Source organism: Garra rufa, chromosome 5 (genome assembly GCF_049309525.1).
Source record: "Garra rufa chromosome 5, GarRuf1.0, whole genome shotgun sequence".
In the NCBI taxonomy this organism is placed as follows: Eukaryota; Metazoa; Chordata; class Actinopteri; order Cypriniformes; family Cyprinidae; genus Garra; species Garra rufa.
Window position 1 is genome coordinate 49,857,089 of NC_133365.1, and position 23,583 is coordinate 49,880,671.

At 33.9% G+C, this 23,583-nt stretch overlaps 1 protein-coding gene across 1 annotated transcript; it reads left to right on the forward strand.

Moving 5' to 3' along the window:
* Positions 1 to 22,872, forward strand: sh2b3 (SH2B adaptor protein 3). The gene is made up of 3 exons (XM_073839362.1): positions 1 to 978; positions 19,723 to 19,827; positions 22,774 to 22,872. Exons 1-3 carry the CDS (start codon positions 16 to 18, stop codon positions 22,870 to 22,872), a joined length of 1,167 nt encoding a protein of 388 aa, XP_073695463.1. The 5' UTR covers positions 1 to 15.
* Positions 22,873 to 23,583: the final 711 nt, after the last annotated feature.

Here is a 23,583-nt window from a genome sequence, read left to right on the forward strand (position 1 = left end):
GTGCTGGTTACTGCAATGAATGGTAACACTGTCCAGCAGACCACGAGCACTGCACCATCCGTAGCACCTCCTTGTGGATGGAGGGAGTTCTGCGAGTTGCATGCCAGCGCCACGGCCCGAGAACTTGCCCAGCACTACCGGCGCTTCGTCAGAGAGCGGCCGGTGCAGGATGTGGTCCCGCCGGAAAGTTTCTCGAAGCAGTTCAGCGCCCTCTTCCAGCACCACTTCAGCTGTGAGGTGGCTAAAGATGCAGAACATGCCCTGCGGCCGCTGCCGCCACCGCCCTTACTACCCATGACCGGGCGCTTGCGCATCACTTCCTTCTCAGGGGTGCTGGACTACCGGGAGACCGTGCGGCCGGGAGTGACTCCGCTAGTTGCCGTTTTGGCACCCAAACCAGATGCCGCCGGCATCCCTAGGGAACAGGAGCAGTTACTGCGCTGCTCTCCTCCAGACACTACACGCGGAACGCAGCATCATAGCCAGGAAGACGAACACCCAGAGCGGAGGACCGGGTCTGGACGTTACTCGCCCCCTTTGTTTTCCTTCCCTTCCCGTAGTGACATAGCCCACCTTTCTGTCAAGGGCTTTCGAGAAAGTGTGAGCCGTCTCTTTAAGAAATCCCCGCAACTTGACGAATCCTCAAGTGGTTGCCCAAGGGACGATTCAATCAAGGGGGGCGGACCCTCTGCAACTGTTGAATGCACCTCTCAAACCCCACCTCAGACTGTGCAGGTACCAGCCCATCGCACCTCGCAGAAGGGTGCGCGCTGGGAACGGTGGAATCCGTTGCGAACTGTGAGACGGAGGCAAGAGACAGGAAATGTTTGTAAAGAGGGGCAGCTGCGGTACCTGGAGGTGGATGACACTATCTCGGACACTCCCCCGCATTGGCTGCGGTGCCGCCTGCATGTCAGGAGGATCAACGAGCACACCACAAGTCAGAGGTACCAGCTGGAGCTCTATGACCCACCTAAGGTAAGGCGAACTTTTGAGATCTTCATGCATGTTTCAAGAGTTACTGCTACTGTGTTAATTTGTTAATTCGATCTCCGAATGCGAATGAATGGACTCCATAGGACGAAATATTAGGCTTATATGAGGCTCTTTTTACAACTAGAAGGTTAATATTGTTTTTCACTTGCGACAAAACAACGAATTAGCCGTGCATTTATATGGAAATATGCTTTAGGAGCTATCCATCTTTACTCTCCTCGCATTCGGAGATCGACACTTCTTGACTGGCAAGACGGCCGCGAGCGGAAACTCAAACAGTGAAAGTGAGTTGTTCAAAAACTTTCTTTTTAGTAAACTCTGTGTACACAAACAATGTTCTCAATGCTCGAGTTCATGTGTAGAGACCCAGGCGATACTTCGAGCAAAGTTTCATGGTGTGTCGAGCCTTCTTAGTGATGTAAAAATATCGATTTTGATGCGCTCAAATTTATGCCCCTAGTACTCCCATTCACCGGCCATTGAAAACAAAACAAAATCGGTCAATCTCCAAAAGGGCTCGTTTGTCGTAATTATGCTTTTAGATATATGTTTGTCTCGTTTACAGTATAAAAAAAAACAGCCCAGGTTGCATTTTGCAATAGTTATCCTTTAAGAAAATGTTTTTGTAAGCCTGTTTTCACTTAAGCTGGAGTTTTTAGTCAATATAAAAGCTCTACTATAATTTCTGTCAAAATACAAGCTCAAAAGTGGAGTATAAATAGCTGACAGCTAGCAGTTTAAATGGTTAACACTACTGGTTACTACTACCATTTGCAACTGTTGACTTCCAATCTGGTGTGAACTGTCTTGAAGTGTTAGATTTAAATAAATGCAAATATCAGTGAGATTCAAGGGTTATTGTAGTTAAACAAAATGAGTAATGAGAGGTACATCTTGTTTTAGTTCATTAAAATCCAAATTTCATCAAACTTTGCTTAAACGTTTGTTGTCAATGACAAGCCATGCTAGGATCATTTCATTTGTAATTTGGCGTGACTCTAGAAGCATTGCACTTTTTAATATGTAAAAATGAATTTGATTTAAGAGCCACGTTGTGATTTAGTTAAAACCAATTAGTTAGAACCAATTGCATTTGTATATTTTGGCATAAAATGTGTGTGGTTTGATTTGTTAAAACATGAATAATAATTAAAAGCTATGTCTTGTTCTAGTTTATAAAAATCTAAGATGCCATAGGTATGCCATATCATGATGTGTTGCACGAAGTTTGATGTCAATGACAAAGTAATTGTTGTAATTGTAGATGTGACGTCAAATCTCGCATGACTTGTCTTGAGGCATGTTAAAGTTAAAAATAAACAATCGTAAATAAGATTTGAAAGCTATGTTGTGTAAACATGAAATTTCATTCAAGTATATTCAAATATGTCACGTCAATGTGTTGCATGATGTTTGTTGTCAATGACAAGTCATGCAGGAATCAGCTGCGTTTGTAATTTGGCATGACTTGTTTAGATGTGCTATATTTAAATGCATGCAAACATGCATGAGGTCTAAAACCTTAAAATGTCAAGTTAATTCACATATGTCACATACAGACAGTATATGTCACTTCAGGACATGCTGCACAAAGTTAATTTGCTATGGCAAAGTCATGCAGGAACCAATTGCATTTGTAGTTGTTGAAGGCAAATCTGAAGTGACTTGTCTTGAAGCATTACATTTAAATATATGTAATTGTAAATGAGATTTGAGAGCTGTGCTGTGTTTTAGTTTAAAAAAAATACAGTTTTGTTCACATATATGCAAATATGACACCTCAAGATGTGAGAAACGATTGGGTTTGATGTAAAAATGTTAAAGGTCATGAGGCCTTAAATTTTAATATATGTGAATGCTATGGCGAAGGGGACGATTTTCAGCAAAAACAACTTTTAATGTAATATTTAGCAAGTTTCAAACTTGCAGCTCTTGCATTCTGCTGCATTTATCCTTTCATGCCACATTAAAGAAAAATTGGTTGCAAACAGCCCAAGGATGAGTAAATGCTGACTGAAAAAACTATGATAGGCCATGATTGGCATGATTCATCTAGTGACATTTTCACACTCATTTAGCCTAATTGATCCGCCCACATTTAAGACAGCCAATTTGAAACGGGGTGTGAGTGATACTGTCCTAAGTAATGAAACTAATAAGTGCACAATTACTGTTTTGATTCCATTTCTCTGCTCCATTTCTTCTGGTTACACAGCATGATAGCCTAATTGCTAGTTTTCCCAGTTCATTCAGGCAGCAAATGACGTTCGCTCACTTGAAGGGTCACAGCCATTTCAAGCCTCTGATTGGCTGCTGAGGAATCTTGGCAGAGATGTGAGGACTTGCTCTGGATGTCTATATAAGGGAAAGCCAATGTAGGCCAGGAAAGTTCAAACACTTAAAGTGTATACACTCCAATAAATGTCAGAGGCATGCACAGACGTTTTAGCTTCAAATTAGTGATGCATTCATCGCTTCTTTTTTTGGACATTTTGATAGTTTCACCATCTGAAAGTGAGAAGCGTGGTTACTTTTGCTGTGTATGCATCATTTCGTTGCTTGCATCTTATGTATGTGTGTGTTGCGAGCATTGGTGTAGAGCGCGTACTATTCCATGCCTTGATTCTGTAATTGTACGCTCTATGTTTGGTGTGCTCACTACAATAGCAGCAGTGAGGGCAGCTATGCTAAGAGAGGAAGCTGCAGGCTGGCTGATAATTTCTTTGCGTGAGAAACTTTGTTTCAGGGAAGTCCTAACTTTAAAACCAGCCTGTACACAGCAGATAAATTAGTATGATTATCTGCTGTCAGATTTCACAGAAGTGTTATGTTATTATAAAGTTAAAAATGACTAGCTAGACCAGAGACAAAGCGCTAACTTATTTTGTTCTTTTATTTACATAGGCATGTAGAAAATACAGTTCAGTGCCAGAATCAGAATCAAGCATTGCAAAGAGAGGCTTGCAATGTACTGCACAGTTTCTTGCTTTTTTTTTACATGTACGCGATGTTGTTTGGACGGCTTGAGAAACATCTGTTGTTGGCCTCAAATTATGTTCATTAAACATGGCTTTTAGGCCTGGAGACCGCAGACCTTTAATTGCCAATGTAGCCTGAACAAGTTTGGTCGAGTGCTTAGAAAGTTTGGCGAGTGCTTAGAAACCTTAAAATGAGAAGATGAATACAGACACCAAGAAATCCAGCGGTGTGCCATGCATTTGACCCCATGGAGTTGTGGATTGGATAACACTTTATAGACTTTTGTTTGTATTTTATGTTGTCATCTTCTGATGTGGCTTGTTGGTGTGTGATCAAGCGAGAACATGCCGTATCAAATTTAGATTTAAGATTTTGCAATTATTTTCGTGTTGAGGTGTCTTGTTTTTCTATAATTTTTTTGCTGTACAACAATTGCAGGCTGTGCTGTGGAAAATATTTCTAATTCTAGAAAACCGCATCCTCCCATCTGGAGCGTGTTAGAGCTTCACGGTGACCTTATGCACATGCACATGCAGATGCTCACACAACTACATTCAGAGTCATTTCAACTCTAACAAGCCACTAACAACCGTATCAGATCAACAACATAGTATTTGGCATAAAAACAAGCTGCACAGATTTTAAACAGAAACTACAGGCCAGTTGCATAAGATAAATGTTAGATGTTTATTGTATTTGTGCATGCATACAGTAAAATGCATTTATTAGAGGCTGTCCTTGTTTTTTTTGCATTTGCATTTGCAAACTTATTTGAAACAAAAAATGCATTAAAAAATAAAAAGACACAATGCTCTATGGAGAAAATGAATGGGATTTTTATTTGCAGAGCCTGACTGCTAGGCTCTGTTTACATGCTCTCGTTTGTTTTCTATTTGGCTTTTGAAGAAACGGTCTGAAACCCAGTCTGACTCATTTCTTATAGTTCTCATCATGTTTCATTTCTTAACCTGATAAAGAGCTGCTCTGACCTCGTACCCGTGTTTATCAATATGAAAATCTGCAGATTGATAAGTAGGCCACAGTCATCAGTCATAACGAAATCAAACATGTCCTTTTTTCCCCGAAAGCATAACACTTGACAATTTAAAACCAAGAATTATATCACACACAGAGATGCAGACAGCGAGCGCTCTGACGCATTTTCAAAGACGTACAAGCACGCACACATAGTTGCAGACTGTGCGCAGATTCGCATGATGACAGCATTTTTGATGTAGATCAAAAGTGCAAGTAATAATTTTCCTACGTGTCAAGTTTTTATCATTATACTGCTAAAATCAAAGTCCCAATCATTTTGGGATATAATCATTTTAATAATCTAAAATAATGTTAACTTTCTTAAGGTCAGGCATACGCAATACATCCCACATTTATTTTTGTGTATCTGTGCACATTGTTTGGCCTATTTAATAATTTAGTGTTTTTACACCGCAACTGTCTGGTTTGTTTTGTCTGTGATCTGCTGGTTTATTTATTTACTGATGTGGTTCAATCATTAGTAGTAAAGCACATCTGTCAACATAAGTGATTCACACTGCTACAGCCTAGCCAAAACTACCACATCTGCTGCATCGGGACTGAGATGAGATCCTTTGTGTGCTTTGCATATGACAGTTCCTCATTTTGTGTAAAACACATTCACCCAATACCTTTGAGAGCTGTGCGCTCAGAGGACAAACATGGCCATGTGGGTGGTGGGTGTGAAACAGCCCATGCTCAAAATATTGACTGTGTAACATTGCAGTGTCACCTGTAATTCAACAGTACAGCCCCATGACGCCTGTGTTTTTTGGACTCAGCCACTGTTGAAGGCCCCAGTTTGAATATTCACAACAACTGTGCAATGTGTGAAATACTGTATACACTTAAATTAGTTGTGTTTTCAGTAGTTTTTTATTTGTATGTTTTATTTTCTTTTTCATTAGTTTTTAATTTTATAAAAAAAAAAATGTAAGTTAGTTGTTGCGTGCATCCTGTGAAGATTCATGGAGAGATTAATTACACAGATTCAGACCGATAATTTGAGTTTGGGAATGCTTTTTACCAATTTATTCAAGGAGCTGGCTAATATGAGTCATTTGATCCTGAATTGGACTAAATTGGTTGTGCTTTATTGTACGTTGTTGTGTGCAGCCAGTAAAGATTCAGTGCAAGATTCAATACAGGGATTCAGACTGATAATTTGAGAATGCCTTTTACTAGCCTGGAAAAAATCCAGACCCTAATCTATTAAGATTAAGGGTCTGGCATCGAGCAATGAAAAGGGCCTAACTCGAGGGGCGGCACCAAGCATGCATTTGAAACTCTCACTGCACGCAATTGGATAACGCCACGACCAATCACAACAATACACAGTATGACGTATCCATTATTTCACTAAGCCCCATACGCTTAGCTACCAGCGGAGCTAACTGATAGATTAAACTCTTGCCGTATCCAATCGGCAAAACAGCAAAAACGTCCTTCTTGCAAAGGAACGATTCGAGCGCGGTTTTCTGTTCCTCTTTTAATGAAAATCCAAGTCTAACTCGTTCATTGTAGCGGCCAAAGCCATTTCAAACAACTGGTGTTCATCTGTAGCCGTCTTTCGATTCTGGACGCCTCTGGCCCGCCTACATCAGATACACCGATTTGATTGGTTCCCAGAACTGCTTACGTAATGCAGTAACGTGCATCATTGCTCGATGCCAGAGTGTCTTGCAGAGACAATTCAAATTGTGCTCTCGCGAGATCTCTGGATTTCCAGGGTAGCCTTTTACTGATTCATTCAAAAGACATGCTCACGCGATTTCTTTTGGTCATAAATTGGACTAAATTGGCCGTGCTGTATGTTTGTTGGTGTGTGCAGTCAGCAACGATCTAACAAGTGATGTATTGTACTGATTCTGACCGATAACTTGTTTTTTTTTAGCGTGCTTTTTGATTAATGTTTGTTGTTGCATGCAGTCAGTGATGATTCAATGAGTGATTGGCTCACATGAGGAGTTTGGTCCTGAATTAGACTACATTAGCCGTGCTTTATGATTGTTGTTGCGTGCAGCCAGTAAAGATTCATGGAGGGTTTGACTGATTCAGACTGATAATTTTAGTTAGAGAATACATTTACTGATTAATTCAAGGATCTAGCTAATATGAGTCATTTGCTTCCAAATTAGACTCCATTGAATGTATGTTTGTTGTTGTGTGCAGTCAGTGACGATTCAATGAGTGGTTTGTTACACTGATTCAGACGATATATTGCTCAAAGGAGCATGCTTTCGACTGATTCCTTCAAAAAACTGGCTCACATGAGGAGTTTGGTCCTGAATTAGACAACATTGGCCATGCTTTATGTTTGTTGTTTTGTGCAGTGAGCGGCAATCTAGCATGTGATTCATTATACCGATTTGGACTAATAACTTGTGTGATTAAGCATGCTTTTGACTGGTTCATTCAAAAAACTGGCTCACATGAGGAGCTTGGTCCTGAATTGGACTACATTAGCCATGCTTTATGATTGTTGTTGCTTGCAGCCAGTAAAGATTCATTGAGGGTTTTATTACTCTGATTCAGACCGATAATTTTAGTTAGAGAATACATTTACAGATTAATTCAAGGATCTGGCTAATATGAGTCATTTGTTCCCAAATTAGACTCCTTTGAATGTATGTTTGTTGTTGCGTGCAGTCAGTGACGATTCAATGAGTGATTTGTTAAACTGATAGATTGCGCATTGGAGTGTGCTTTTGACTGATTCATTCAAAGAACTAGTTTACATGAGGAGTTTGAATTGGACTACATTGGCCGTGCTATATGTTTGTTGTTGCGTGCAGTCAGCGACAATCTAGCAGGTGATTCATTATACTGAATCAGACAATATATTGTGCGTTTGAGCATGCTTTTGAGTGATTCATTCAAAGAACTGGTTCACATGAATCATTTGGTCCTGAATTGGACTACATTGGCTGTTGTGTGCAGTCAACGACCATCTAGAAAATGATTCATTATACTGATTCAGATAATATAGTATGTGTTTGAGCATGCTTTTGAGTGATTAATTTAAAGAACTGGTTCACATGAGCCATTTGGTTCTGAATTGAAGTGGCTGTGCTTTATCTTTGCTGTTGCATGCAGTCAACGCCCATCTAGCAAATGATTCATTATACTGATTCGGATTGATAACTTGTGCATTTTACCACGCTTTTGACTAAATCATAAAAAAACTGGCTCGCATGAGCAGTTTGGTCCTGAATTGGACTACATTGGTCATGCTTTTTTTTTTTATTGTCATGTGCAGTCAGTGATGATTCTGCGAGTGATTTCTTACACTGATTTAGACAATAACTGATTTAGACAATAAAAGAATGCTTTTATTGATTCATTCAAAAAAACAGTTCACACAAATCATTTTTTGGAATACATTGGATGTGCTATATGTCTGCTGTTGCATGCAGTGATAACACATTAGAAAGACTGCTTTATATTTATTGACCCATTATTGTCCTATTCAATTTGCTTTTTGCAAAACCTTGCAAGCTTCTTGTAAATCGATGTCAGCTTGAACGCCTCTTGTATTTTAAAAGTATTTTGTGATCTGTTGTTAATTTAAAATTAACCTATATAAAATAAATAATGACAGTACTTTGTGTTTCGGTATGTCAACAAAATGCATATTAATGCCAGCTGTAAAGAGGCCTTATTTGTTATTTCTTGATGAATCCAGCAGTCATCTGTGTCAGGATGAGCAGAGGCCATCTCAGATGCAAAGACATGCTTTTGTTTTCAGTTTTGGTCCCCTGACGTGAGCACATGGTGTTTAGGTTTCTCAGCATGTTTTTTTATTGTGTGTTCATGTGGAAAGCATGCCACAGCTCTTTAATTTGTATATCAAAGGTGTTTGCTGGCAGAGTGTTGTGCAGTGTTTTTCTCTCAGCTAACAGCTGTTTCAAGCTGTGTCTACACTGCAGGTGGCGACGTGAGGCTCCGGTTTTGATGCGTCATACCAAAACTGTTTCGATGCAGTGTAGATACTGTCAGTCATTGCAGTAGGTGTGTTTTAGATTTATAGCATTGTGTTTGCAACATATACTACAATATAAATGTATACTGCGGTTGCAGTCTAGACTTTGTCGAGTCACGGGCGATGTTCAGACGATAAATCTGAAGAATAAATAAATCTATTTGTATCTATCTTCTGCATCAAATTTAAAAAATAAAACCATTTAATAAAATAGTAAAAACAAATTATATAAAAATATTAAAAAATAAAATATTATTTAACTTTTTGTTTATTAGTATTATTTAATTTAATTTAGATATATATTTAATTACTGAATATTGAATGAAAATGCCATATTACAAAATATAAATATTTATTTATTTATATATTTATTTATGCAACAGAATAGCAAAAGGTGACTACATGTCAAAAATACAAACATCCATTAATCATTGACCAGTACGATTAATATATATATATGCTTTTTTAATGATTAACTATAGATAATATTATTAAATATTACCAAATAACCAGTTCTAACAATAAATCAGAAAAAAACATGTTTTATCAACATTTAAAGATGCCAAGCAGATATTATTTTAATAAAAAATAATAAAATATTTAAAATATATTTTCAAATAACAATTTTTTTAAATGATGATGATTATTATCATTATTAAATATTGAATGAAAACAATTCTACGATTATGCCATATTAATAAACAAAAAAATAAATGTGTAACAGAATAGACGATTGATGACGATAAGATGATTGCATGTCGTAAAAAGACAAAGTAACCAGTTCTAACAATAAATCTAAAAAACGATAATGTTTTAACAATAAAGATGCCCTCCAGATTTTATTTCAATAAAAAATTGTATATTTTAAATATTTCTTTTTAAGAATAAGAAAAAAATTAACATTTTTAATTTAAAAAAATTAATCATTAACTATATTATTATTATAAAATATTGAATGAGTACAATTCTACCATTAATGCCAATATTAATAAATATGAAAAAAGATGTGCATGTGATTTAAAAAAAATAACATTTAAATAAATCTAAAATAAAAAAGAATAAAGAAAAATCTAAATTCTGATATGCCTACCTTAATTTGCATTGTTTTAAAATTACTTGAAAATTAATTTTTGCAGTTTTTGAATCACTTTCACTTACAAAATTTGTAGTTTTCAGTTTAAAAAAAGTTTATTTGATCCATTTTTTTTTTAAATATCAAAAATGCAAAGAAAACCATGATATAATTTCCTTTACCCATCGTCTAACCTCAAACAGGAGCATATATTAGTTTCTAGCATGCAGTGAATCACTAGCAGTGCAGACTAGACTAGGTGTGAGTGGATTATAGATTCTATATTGCGAGCAAGTGTGGGCATTGTTGCAACTCTATATGTTTAAACCTGCAACCGCCGAGCTGGTATACCTGACCTCACTGAGCTACCCATGGAAAGCACCGCTTGCTTTCCCTCAATCTCTCTCTGTCTCTCTCTCTATTCGTCTTTCTGTCTCGCTGTGTGCATGTAGGTGCTGTGGTTCACCTTCTGTAGTCCGTAAACAGGATGCAGCTCGACCTGTGTGAATATGAAGTTGAATATGAGTAGCTGTGTGAGTGTGTTTTATTATGAGTGTATGCGTATTGTGCCGTGTTGTGTCATTCTGTGTCACTTTTCAAATTGCATGTGCATTTATTTGATTCATTAAGCCAGTAAGTATGTTTATGCAATTTTAGGACTGGTGCATTTTCTCAACATGCTGTTATTACAGGCCAGGCAAACAAGTGTTTTTGAATCTGCAGCTAGAGATAAACTGCTCAAGCTGGGAGAAAGATTAAATTAAAAGTTTTTTATTATTATTGTTAAATGCATTAATGCACTTTTTCAGTTTTTTTTTCCTTTCCTGCAGTGGATTTAATGCAACAAGCACACAGCATTTAAACACTGCTGGAGGTCGGTGACGAATTTTCTAGCGGTTTCGTATTACAGAAAACATCCCTTTTTCAAAAAAAATTAAGATATTTGTCCATCATCTGAAGGTTTTGACTGACACAGGAAACTTGCTCTCTTTTTTCATCTGCACTTCTCCCTCTCCTTCTGCGTCTTTTTTTCATGTGTAATTTTTTTTCAGCACTGTGTAAAGCTGTGGTGGGGCTTTCGAGAGCAGCAGTAAAGGTCAGAGTGTTTGACACTGTTTAAGCAGTGCAAAGGGAGCGAGAGGGAGGTAAATAAATAAAGAAGTGTAAAAATAAAGCCAGTGAAAACCATGTGCAAACCATTCTGACCTAGGAAGGGATCAGACTTTAGCACAGCATGCATGTGTGTACAAATGTGTGTGTGTGTGTTGTAAAAGGTGGGGAACTTCGATGTGAAAGAAAACATTATATGCTGAAAAACGTGCTGGCTGTCAACACCACTAAAAAGCATTGATATAATATACTAATATATAAGAGATATACTCTATAATGTATTTTTTCTTAAGTATATATGAAATTGTTTTTCAAAATTAGGTAAATAATTTAGAAAAAATATTAGATTCAATGAATGCAATTAGTAACACAAGTGTTGAAATGTGTCAAATTTGTGTAAGGATTTCATTGACAGCTATTGCAATGAAAAGACATCAAATGTGAAGTGATCTGTCAGAATGACAATTTAATTCAATTTCAATTTTAATGAAATTATAAGTCGACTTCCAAAAACTGTAAATATTAGAGTATTTTACTGTAAAATTAAATTAAATGTCCCATTACATTTAAGGGAAGACAAAAATAGGCAAGAACACAGTTTTTTCATTCAACCGTGGAGTTTGAGATTTTGGGCTTTTTGCTGTTTCATTAAGTGTTTTTTCAGAATTGTGGAAAGAAAACACCTAAAAGGCACTATTAAGTGTTTCTTTTACAGCACTTGATCTATTTGTGTCAATAGATTTCAATTACAATACATATTTTTTAAAGGCCGTTTTCTCCAAATGAGTTTTTTCTCCTACACTGAGCCGCAAATCTCCACTTCAGTAACACTTACACACACCAAACTTTAATTTTTAATCCTGACCATATCCTGAAGGTTTTTACAGAGGGATTTGTTCATATATAATTTGCTTGATTTAACAAATATTTTATTCCCCAAAATGTTAAAAAAAAAAAAAAAAAAAAAAAAAATTCTGAATTGTGGACTGGAGTGACAATATGAGATACCCAAAATCCCCTCTGTAAAAACATTTGACTCTAAAATGTCAAAAAAAAAAAATTAAACAAGAATTTTGAAACTGACTTCATCCAGTGTTTATATTTTTGTACTAGAAATGTATGCAAATTAGGGCATCTTTCATTAAATAATGGCTCATTTGCATATTTAAACCTAACATTTTAGAAAACTTGTAATACAAAATATGTTTGCAATTATCAATGTAATCCATCAACTAAGTAAGTAAGGTGATAGGGCTGGGCGATTAATCGAAAAGTAATCGAAATCGACATTCAGAACCTATAATCGATCAAATTTTTCCAGGTCAATTATTTCAATTACTTTCCCTTTAAAAACACTACTGCGTGTGGAGTCACGTGACCCCGCTCCGTTACGTTATGTTATTCTGCCAACATGTCGATGGAGAGCTTAAGCAGTATTTATACAGTAAAAAGTATTTACAAGATTAATTTTATTTAGAAGAGATACTGCTTATTTTCTACTTTTAATATTTATTATTATTTTATAAATAATTTATTTTAACTTGTCCAAAAGTGCAAGTTATTTATTTTCACTAATTTAAGAAAAATGTGACTTTTTGTTTTAAGTAATGTGTGCTTTAATTTCAGTTGTTCAACACTGATGTTCAATAAATAATCATAGATAGTAGATAGTGTGTGCACCCTTCATTCAAATAGCTCTCACTTGTAATATGTGCGCATATTAACTGTACAAAACTTGTCAGTGAACTATGAGGGCAAAAAAATAAATATTATTTATTTTAAATATTATTAATTTTATTAATGAATAAAATAATCGCTCATTAATCGCAATCGGGTTAAAATGTTCAATTAATCGAGATTTAGATTTTAGGCCAAATCGCCCAGCCCTATAAGGTGATAACTATTAGTTAATTTTTTTTACCATATTCACCTGCAGTGTGTCACCTTAATACAGTTTTTCGTATATGAGTGTGTGTATATACACATACATATACATACACACATTTTACATTTTGATTTTACAGATTGTGTGTAGGCCTATATCTTTATGTGATGCTATAATAATTTATAATTTTTATAAATTTTACATTTTAATTGTATTATATTATCATTTGTAATATGTATTACATTTCTCAGGAAAAAATAGGAAATAATTTAGAAAAAAGAAATTGAATAGAAATGATCATATATTAATACTTTTTAAATATAAATTAAAATGTTTAATATTTAAAAATGTTTTAATATTTGTAAAATGCAAGTGTGTGTGTGTGTGTGTGTGTGTGTGTGTGTGTGTGTGTGTGTGTGTGTGTGTGTGTGTGTGTGTGTGTGTACATATTGTGTGAATGTATATATGTGTACATGTGTATGTGTGTATAAACTCACACACACATTTTAAAAACATTGAAACATAAAATATATATATTATATAAAAAAATAACCTATATATACACTGAGTCAAATATTTGGACACACTTCCCCATTCTCTTTAATAGGGAAGTGTGTCCAAACTTTTAGCTGGTAGTGTATATGCACACACACATACGTGTGTATATTTAGGAAATATATGTAATTTATATTTATGTAATATAAATCATATGTAAATATGGATTTATACATGTAACTATTTCTTATGTGTGTGTGTGTGTGTGTGTGTGTGTGTGTGTGTGTGTGTGTGTGTGTGTGTGTGTGTGTGTACTATACAGTGATTTTACAAAATGTGTGTAGGCCTATGTTTATGTGATCAATTTTCAAATGTATTAATTGTATTATTTTATAATTTATTAAATAATTTAGAATTTTTTTATGTAAATTATAATATATTAAAATGTATTTATACATGTCTCTGTGTGTATACAGGTGTACTATGCAAAATTATAATTATGCAAAATTATAATAGGACGTCATATCTGTACTTTGTAAGCACACATTCTCAAAAGAAAAAACCTGAGTGACACATCTCTTCCAAGTGTCATTATTTTGTGTTGTCAGCATGTCATTTGTAGATTGTTATTGCTAATTTCATTACGTGACTCATTTTGAAAGTTGTTCTGAGAATGTGAGCAAAAGCAAAAGTAACAATTAGGAAGTGGAGTTATTCAGATGAATGGCGTGGCTGTTTGTTGTGGCATTTTAAATTGCACTCGTACACAACATATGAGCAATTAAAGCGTGTTTCATGCGGTAACACCAGAGAGAACATCTGTGAGTTGAAATGAAACTTTTTAATGTTGAGGATGAGCCATGAAATCCTTATGCATTGTTTTATGGCCTTACTGGCATCTCATGCATTTCCACATGGACTGCCTACAGATATTATGCATTAAAACACAAGTTAGCTGGACTCGAATTCGTAGGAAATGCACTTCAAACTTGTGTCAGAAAATAGATAAACAACATTCTACACAGACTAGCAAAATGTTTGTGTTGTGTAGAGTGAGAACAGTTGCCAAATATGGTCATGGAAATCAATCCAATGTGGAATTACTTTGTTTTTTCGTTTTTTTAGCAGTTCTGGAAGTTACCTTACTACAGTGTTGGGGAAGCTAGTTTGAAACTTTAGCTTGCATAATGTACTTGTAGGTAAACTACAGTCAAGCAAAAATGCTATTTAAATATGAATTCTGCATGTTCTGCGTGTCAAATATATCATATCATTTACAGACAGAAACCTAAAGGTCTTCACAGCAATCCGTCAAAATAAAAGTTAGGTTTAACTCAAAGAAACCGTGGCAGAAATATTACTTAATGTAATGATAGTACTACTACTACTATTAAAAGTGTTATTAAAACATTATTTTTAATGGAATATTTATTTACCTGAATTTATTTAACAGAACAATGTAAGTACACAACTCCGTATTTATGGGGAAAAAAATACAATAAAATAAATAAATAAATAATTTCATTTTTAATCTAATCAATTAATTAGAGATGCTTTTGATTATTGATATTTAATGAATGAATAAAAAATCCAGAAAACAGAATTTGGTCAAAATGAAACGAAAAAGTAAAAAAAAAAAAAAAAACTATAAAATTTTTGTTAAACTTTAAAAAAAATTGCTGTTTAATACTGTAAAGGTCCGTCCACTTTTTTTTTTTTTTTTTTTCAGGTTTTTTTTTCATGGATGCAAAAATACAGAAAATAAAACCTGATCCTAATTTTTTTAATGACGGATGAAAGTTTCAGAGGCAGCGTGTAAACTTTTGACGTGAGGTCGTAAATTTTAATTTGTATTATTATTATTTTTTTAACGTGCGAAAATTTCAGTTGAACAATTCGGACTCGGTGTGCAATGACCTTAAGTTTCATGATTTATTTAAATAGACATGCTTTGTGATGAATAAAATGTAATTTAACCATTTAAAAAGAGTCTAGAAAAATTTAAACAGAAAAAAACGGAATCCAGAAAAAATGTAACTGAATTTGGGAAAAAATAAAACAGATTTCATAGGGCCCTAATATGTATACTAGTTTTGATCATCTTTTGTTGTTTGCAAATAAATGTATATTGGTTTTAATTGCTTATAGTTCATAACCATATGCATACTAGTTTACTCCAATCTTTTAGTTGTAATCGTATGTATATTAGTTTCATTTATCCTATATTTGCAGTCATGCATATACTAGTTTAAATCCTCTTTTTGTTCGCAAATATGTGCGTGTTGATTTAAATGATCTATTGTTTGTAACAGTATGTGTACTAGTCTTTTAAACCTTGTTTGTAAACTGATATATGCTAGTTTGAGTCACCATTTGTTTGCAATCGTATGCACTTGTTTCAGTCGTATTTTGTTCGTAAATATAAGTACTATACTAGTTTCATTCTTTTTATTTGTAGTCACATATACTAGTCTTTTTTACATAATCTTTTGTTCATAAACAGGTAGTTTTAATAATCTTTTGTTTGCAGCTGTGAGCTGTATGTGTGTTTAAATCATTGTTTGTGTCTAACCATATTCATGCTAGATTTATGTATTTTTTTTTTTGGTTGTAAGCATATGTGTACCCATCTATAAATCTATAGTGTATAGATGTGCAATAAAGTAGGAATTTCTCCTGAAATAAAAAATTAAACATGTTGATATCAACAGTTTAACACTTATAGTAAAGTCGACAAAGATGCCTCAAGCTGATTGCTCTGTGGTTTGTCAACTTGCACACCTTCAATGCTGATTCTCAAGGCCTTCCTGAGTATTAAAATTTGTATAATTAGAATTTGTACAGTGCTTTTTTTGGAAATCGGCTCTAAGTTTAATAGCAAGTTTCATGCTTTTGCGAAGAGAAATGCAGAAGAGAAACCAATCATCTGTTTTACCGTATGTGTGTGTGGTGTTCAATCACTTCCTGTTCTACTGGAATTAGTGCAGAAGTGTGCATGTATGTGTGTGGATGAGAATGAGAGTGTGTTAGAGTTGACTGCAGTTCAGAGAGGAAAGGCCGTAATATTACAGCACTGTTGCTCTGGCATGTGCCTGTGAAGCTATTTTAAGCCATGATTCAGTCTGACTCACTCAGAATGACAGATATCTTTTGACAGAGAAAGAGCTTCTTCATTCCCAAATCTTTGATGTGTCACAACTGACGGGATACACTCTGGAAATTCCTGCAGCTCCGAGCATCCGGATTCATTTGCAGCTCTCAAACTTCCCGGAATCTGCTCTCATTTTTTCCCAAGGAGATTTGGTGTGTGTGTGTGTGTGTGTGTGTGTGTGTGTGTGTGTGTGTGTGTGTGTGTGTGTGTGTGTGTGTGTGTGCGTGTGTATTTTGTGAGTGTATATGTGTGTGTGTGTGTGTGTGTGTAGGCGTAGGTTGAAGGTTTCAGATCACGGGTCATAGCTCTATTCTTTCTTAATTTCCAGATGAAAATTCTTAGCTAATCCCAGTAGAACAAGAAAATCGTCCCCCTCTGTTTTGCCTCTCTTTGCTCAAACCCACACTGGACGACATTCACGGAGTGTGTCATGCACTAGAAATGTATGTTTTATCATCGATGACATAGTCCTTGTTTGTCAGATTGTATATCTGAGTGGTGCATTTTATATTTTATTGAATTATAAAGAAACTTGCTTGATTTTGTGTCTGTATGAGAGTTCAAATCTCACAAATCTTTTTTGTTTTTTTTGTTTTTTTGCACATGTGAGTTTATATCTCTCTATTTTTTCTCAGAATTGTAAGTTTATGTCTCACAGTTCTGAGAAAAAAGGCCAGAATTGTGAGATGAGATGAAAGTCACAATTGCCTAATTTTATTATTTTATTCTATGGCTGAAACAAGCGGCCATAGGAAAGATACAGAATTACAAGACTTTTTTCCTCGCAATGCAACTTTTCTTTGCAGAAAAGTCAGAATTGTGAGATTTAAACTCGGAATTCTGAAAAATATAACAGAACTGCAAGATGAATTCTAGAATTCTGAGAAAAAAACTGAACTACAAGATGTAAATCCAGAATTTCAAGAAAAAGTCAAAATTGTGAAATGTAAACACAGAATTCTGACCTTTTATGTTCCAACTCTGACTTTTCTGCAAAGAAAAGTGAGATTGCAAGGAAAAAAGTCAGAATTGTGAGATGTAAACTTAGAATTCTGAGAAAGAAAACAGAACTGCAAGATGTAAACCCAGAATTTCGAGAAAAAGTCAGAATTGTGAGATTTAAACTCAGAATTCTGACTTTTTATCTTTCTACTCTGACTTTTCTGCAAGGAAAAGTAAGATTGCAAGGAAAAAAGTTAGAATTGTGAGATGTAAACTCAGAATTCTGAAAAATAAAACAGAACTGCAAGATGTAAACTTAGAATTTTGCGGGGAAAAAAATGGAACTACAAGATGTAAACCCAGAATTCTGACCTTTTTATCTTTCTACTCTGACTTTTCTGCATGGAAAAGTAAGATTGCAAGAAAAAAAAGTCAGAATTGTGAAATGTAAACTCAGAATTCTGACTTTTTATCTTCCAACTCTGACTTTTCTTCAAGGAAAAGTGAGATTGCGAGGAAAAAAGTCAGAATTGTGAAATGTAAACTTAGAATTCTGAGAAAGAAAACAGAACTACAAGATGTAAACTTAGAATTTTGCGGGGGAAAAAATGGAACTACAAGATGTAAACCCAGAATTCTGACCTTTTTATCTTTCTACTCTGACTTTTCTGCAAGGAAAAGTAAGATTGCAAGGAAAAAAGTCAGAATTGCGAGATGTAAACTTAGAATTCTGAGAAAGAAAACAGAACTGCAAGATGTAAACCTAGAATTTCGAGAAAAAGTCAGAATTGTGAGATTTAAACTCAGAATTCTGACTTTTTATCTTTCTACTCTGACTTTTCTGCAAGGAAAAGTAAGATTGCAAGGAAAAAAAAGTCAGAATTGTGAGATGTAAACTCAGAATTCTGAAAAATAAAACAGAACTGCAAGATGTAAACCCAGGTTTCTGAGAAAAATAAACTGAACTACAAGATGTAAACCCAGAATTTCAAGAAAAAGTCAGAATTGTGAGATGTAAACTTAGAATTTTGCGGGAAAAAAAATGGAACTACAAGATGTAAACCCAGAATTCTGAGAAAAAGTCAGAATTGTGAAATGTAAACTCATAATTCTGACTTTTTATCTTCCAACTCTGACTTTTCTTCAAGGAAAAGCGAGATTGCGAGGAAAAAAGTCAGAATTGTGAGATGTAAACTCAGAATTAAGATAAAATAAAACGTAAAAGATGCAAACCCACAATTCCAAACAAAAAAGTCAGAATTGCGAGATGTAAGCTCAGAATTATGAGAAAATAAAACATAATTTCAAAATGCAAACTCAGAATTAAAAAAAAAATGAGATGTAAGCTTTGGATTCTGAGAAAATAAAATAGAACTGAAAGATGTAAACCCAGAATTCAGAGGAAAAATCTGATCTTATAACACTGACTTTACTCTAAGGGGAAAAAAAGTGAGATTGCGAAGAAAAAAGTCTGAATTGTGAGATGTAAACAGAATTCTGAGAAAAAGTTAGAAAAAGTGAGATGTAAACTCAGAATCCTGACTTTTTATCTTCCAACTCTGACGTTTCTGCAAGGAAAAAAGTAAGAGTGTGAGGAAAAAAGTCAGAATTGTGAGATTTAAAAGTTGTAATTACCTTTTTTTATTTTATTCTGTGGTGAAAACGTTCTTCAATTCGCAGTTTATTGCTCAATATAAAGTTTTACATTTGCATTTATTTAGCAGACACTTTAATCTCACAAGTGAGAACATTATAAGCCGTAGTGATCGGTTGAGTAATAATTCTTGTAATTCTTATAATGCAGCGTCATAGTTGCTTTTGTGGAAATCTGTTTAATCTGAAGTTTAAAAGCAGGTTGTGTGCATTTGCAAAGAGAAATGAAAAAGAGAAATGTTTTCAAAAGATAATTTTACTGCTGTGCTGCATTTACTTGACACTGTTCAGGCACAATATAAATGGTAGATATAAAAGGATGTTTTTGAATTTTTATATGGAATGAAATGTTTCTAAAGACATTATGTAACTATTATATGATTATATTAAGAAGTTGTGTTGCTTTCTTTGTGTTTCAGGACTACAAAACGCCAAAGCTCACCGTACCCTGTTCGGACATCCAAGAGATTCGACGCTGTAATCGCCTAGAGATGCCAGACAACATGAACACATTTGTCTTAAAGGTGAATGAAAACACATACAGTCATTAATTACACACACTAGTTCAATTACACCAGGCTGATTCATTTGGATTATATTAGGCCATTTTAATAATATGTGAATAGACATGTCCTGTTTTCAAATTGCACTACATCAATGCCCATTAAATTAAATTGCATTTGTATTTATGGAAATATGTAATATATAAAGTTGTGTCCAAAAGTTTAAGTTTAAAGTTTAAGTTTAAATATATATATATATATATATTTAATCTATGCATGAAAATCAACAAGGTTTTATACCTGGTTAGTACTCTGGTTAGTGATGCTTGTTGGGAATCTTATCGATTCAGAGTGAGAACTTAAAGGAGAACTCTGTCTGATTTGTATCTTTTGCTTTCTGCTGAAGTCGTCATGATTAGCGGTCGACCAAAATGGGTTTTTCTTTGGTCTCTGCTGATATCTAGAGAGCAGTGGCTGATGGCCAATTCACATGCTTTTTTTTTTTTTTTATCTAAAACAATACAGTCTTTATAATTATGCCGTTTCTATGGCCTAATATAATTTAAAATAGTTCTTTTAAATGTATATTTTAAAATAAAAGGTTTATATATTTTAATAATAGCTTTTATGGCTACATAAAATTGTATTTTGGAATGTATACATTTAAATAAAATCTTGTATGACCTCATTGTAATTGGGAAACTAAATGGAAGAGTATTTTGTAATGTGTATGTTTAAAATGTTTGTACATTTAAATAAAATGTTTTATGACTTAATAATTATAACATTATTATTATTATTATTACTACTACTACCGTGTTTTTTTTTTATTAATAATACAGAAAAAACAGTACTTTAAACTTTAAACTTTAAAATCGAATTTATTCCTGTGATGCAAAGCTGAATTTTCAGCATAATTACTTCAGTCTTCAGTGTCACATAATCCTTCAGAAATCATTCTAATATGTTGATTTATTATCAATGTTGAAAACGGTTATGCTGCTTAATTTTATGGGTTTTTTTTTTTTTTTGTAACCTGTGATACTTTTTTCAGGATACTTTTAAGAATAAAACGTTGAAAAGAACAGCATTTATTTGAAATATAAATCTTTTCCAACAGTATACACTACAGTTTGAAGTTTGGGGACAGTAAATGTTTTCTTTATTTCTTAGATTGAAAGAAATTAATACTTTTATTCAGCAAGGATGTGTTAAATTGATGAAAAGTGATTGTAAAGACTTATATTGTTAAAAATATATACTTTTTAACTTTTTATTCATCAAAGAATCCTGAAAAAAGTATCACAGGTTCCAAAAAATGGCTGATGAAAATTCATCTTTGCATCACAGAAATAAATTATATTTTAAAGCATATTAAAATAGAAAACTGTTATTTTAATTTGCAATAATATTTCAGAATATTACTTTTTTCGTATTTCGTATTGTTATTGTAATAATTCATTGGTCCTGACTTAAATGTTTTGTTTTAGCTCAAGTCAAGTCAAGAATATTTTTACAGTGCTTTTTACAATACAAGTTGTGTCAAAGCAACAGCTTACAGTATTAAAATAGCACATTAAAAAAAGTTGTAAAGTAAAAAAAAAAAAATCTTACTGATCCCCAAATGTTTTGAATGGCAGTGTATATACATATAAAATATTTTAATTTAATTACTTTGCATATTTTATTTTTATTTTATTAGATATTTTATTTTAGCTAATTCTTTTTTAATCGTGCTTTAGATTCACTCTAAAAACATTGTACGAAATAAATTATATTTTAATTATATGTTATTTTAATTTGCAATAATATTTCGTAATATTATTATTTTTTTCTTTATTTTTGATCAAATAAATAGAGCTTTGATGAGCATAAGTAAGTAAAAAAAAAACATTCATTCTTTTTTTCTTCAGATTCACTCTATATTGTAAAACATGATGCAAATAACATTAAAAATAATCAAAAATCATCTAATTAATCGGCCGGAGCAAACACAGACACGCACAAAAAAAATAATAAGCAGCACAAGTGGAGTAATGGCTGATAAATCTATATCTATACATGTCTATTTGTAAATTCCTGCGTTAGTAAACAGCAACCTGTATATTCACATCTACCTGCAATTTATATTATAGTTAATGGCAATCTGTATATTGTGTTCATCTATTTGTACATTCTAATTGTAGTTAATTATCATCTGTAAATTATACTCACAGTACTTCATCTGTAAATATTATCCATAGTTTCTCCCTGTACATATCCCCTATAATTTATATGTGCACTTATAAATTATACCTTGCTGCTTATTGCACTCCTGGTTAGACCTAAACTGCATTTCGTTGCCTTGTACTTGTACATGTGTATTGACAAAAAAGTTGAATCTAATCTAATCTAATCTAATCTAAAAATTCAGCTTTGCATCACAGAAATAAATTACACTTTAAAGAAAATTATTTTAATTTGCAATAGTATTTCATATTATTCTTTTTCTGTATTTTTGATCAAATAAATGGAACTTTGATCAACTTATATGTGTATATACATATAAAATATTTATAAACTGTTTTTATTTAATGTATTAACATTTTTTATTTTTATTTTATTGCATTTTTTATTTTAGCAAATTCTTATTGAACCTTGCTTCACATTCACTTTAAAAACCTTTTAAAACATGATGCAGATAATAATAGAAATAATCAAAAATTAGCCAATTAATCAGTCAGACACTGTATTTGGTATAAATATAAATTTTAGTAGGAATTTATGATGGATCTCTCACAAAACAATAAAGTCAATTTCTAAATCTTTTATTTTCTTCTGTTCTGTTCTGTTCTGTTCTGTTCTGTTCTGTTCTGTTCTGTTCTGTTCTGTTCTGTTCTGTTCTGTTCTGTTCTGTTCTGTTCTGTTCTGTTCTGTTCTGTTCTGTTCTGTTCTGTTCTGTTGGTTGATGTTGTTTTCTCTGCTCAGGTTACTGGTCATCCGGGTAGTTTTATATTCGAAGCCGATAATGAGCAACAGGTGAGCTCTTGGACCACAGAGCTCAGAGAATGCATCACCAGCAGGTGAGAACAACGCTTTTCTCCATTTGAACTAAACTTATTTCTGTAGATCCCAGACATCTGCAAAAGTTCCTGACATTCCCCTAATGAGAAAACCCACTCACTTCCTCTTTTATACACTAACACACACACACATAGAATAAAACAGCTCTATTTTAACTAAACTAAACTTAGTGCTAAAGAAATCCACATAGTTGGCGTTCTCACATACTGTAGTATTTTTAAAAGTCTTAATTTAGATGCTTGCAGACATGTCCGTACAGCCCATCTGTGTGTTCTGCACATGCTATGTCTCTCACAAAAGGTGTGTTTGTGTGTGCGTGCATACGCGTGTGTTTCATTTCCTTTTATTGGTGTGAGGGTACTGAGAACTCAAGCCTGTGTGAATATATCAATGTGAGTTTTAGGAAGAGAGAGAGAGAACGAGAGTGAGGTCTTCCTGTTATTCTGATTACTAAGAATCTTAAGAACTCGACTCAGCACATCTCATGGCCTCTTTTCTCTCCGTGCCCCCTTCTCTCTCTTTTTTTTTCTCTCTCTCTCATTTGCCTTTTTATTTTTTTTTTGGTCCACCCTGTGTGCAAAGCATTCGTCTTGACATAAGAGCATCATATACAATAGGGTTGCTGCTCGTCCAAGAATTACACGACACATTTCCTGACTCGAACCAAAAGCTTTTGTGCAGCTTTCTCCCGCAACTTCCCCAAACTCCCCTCCC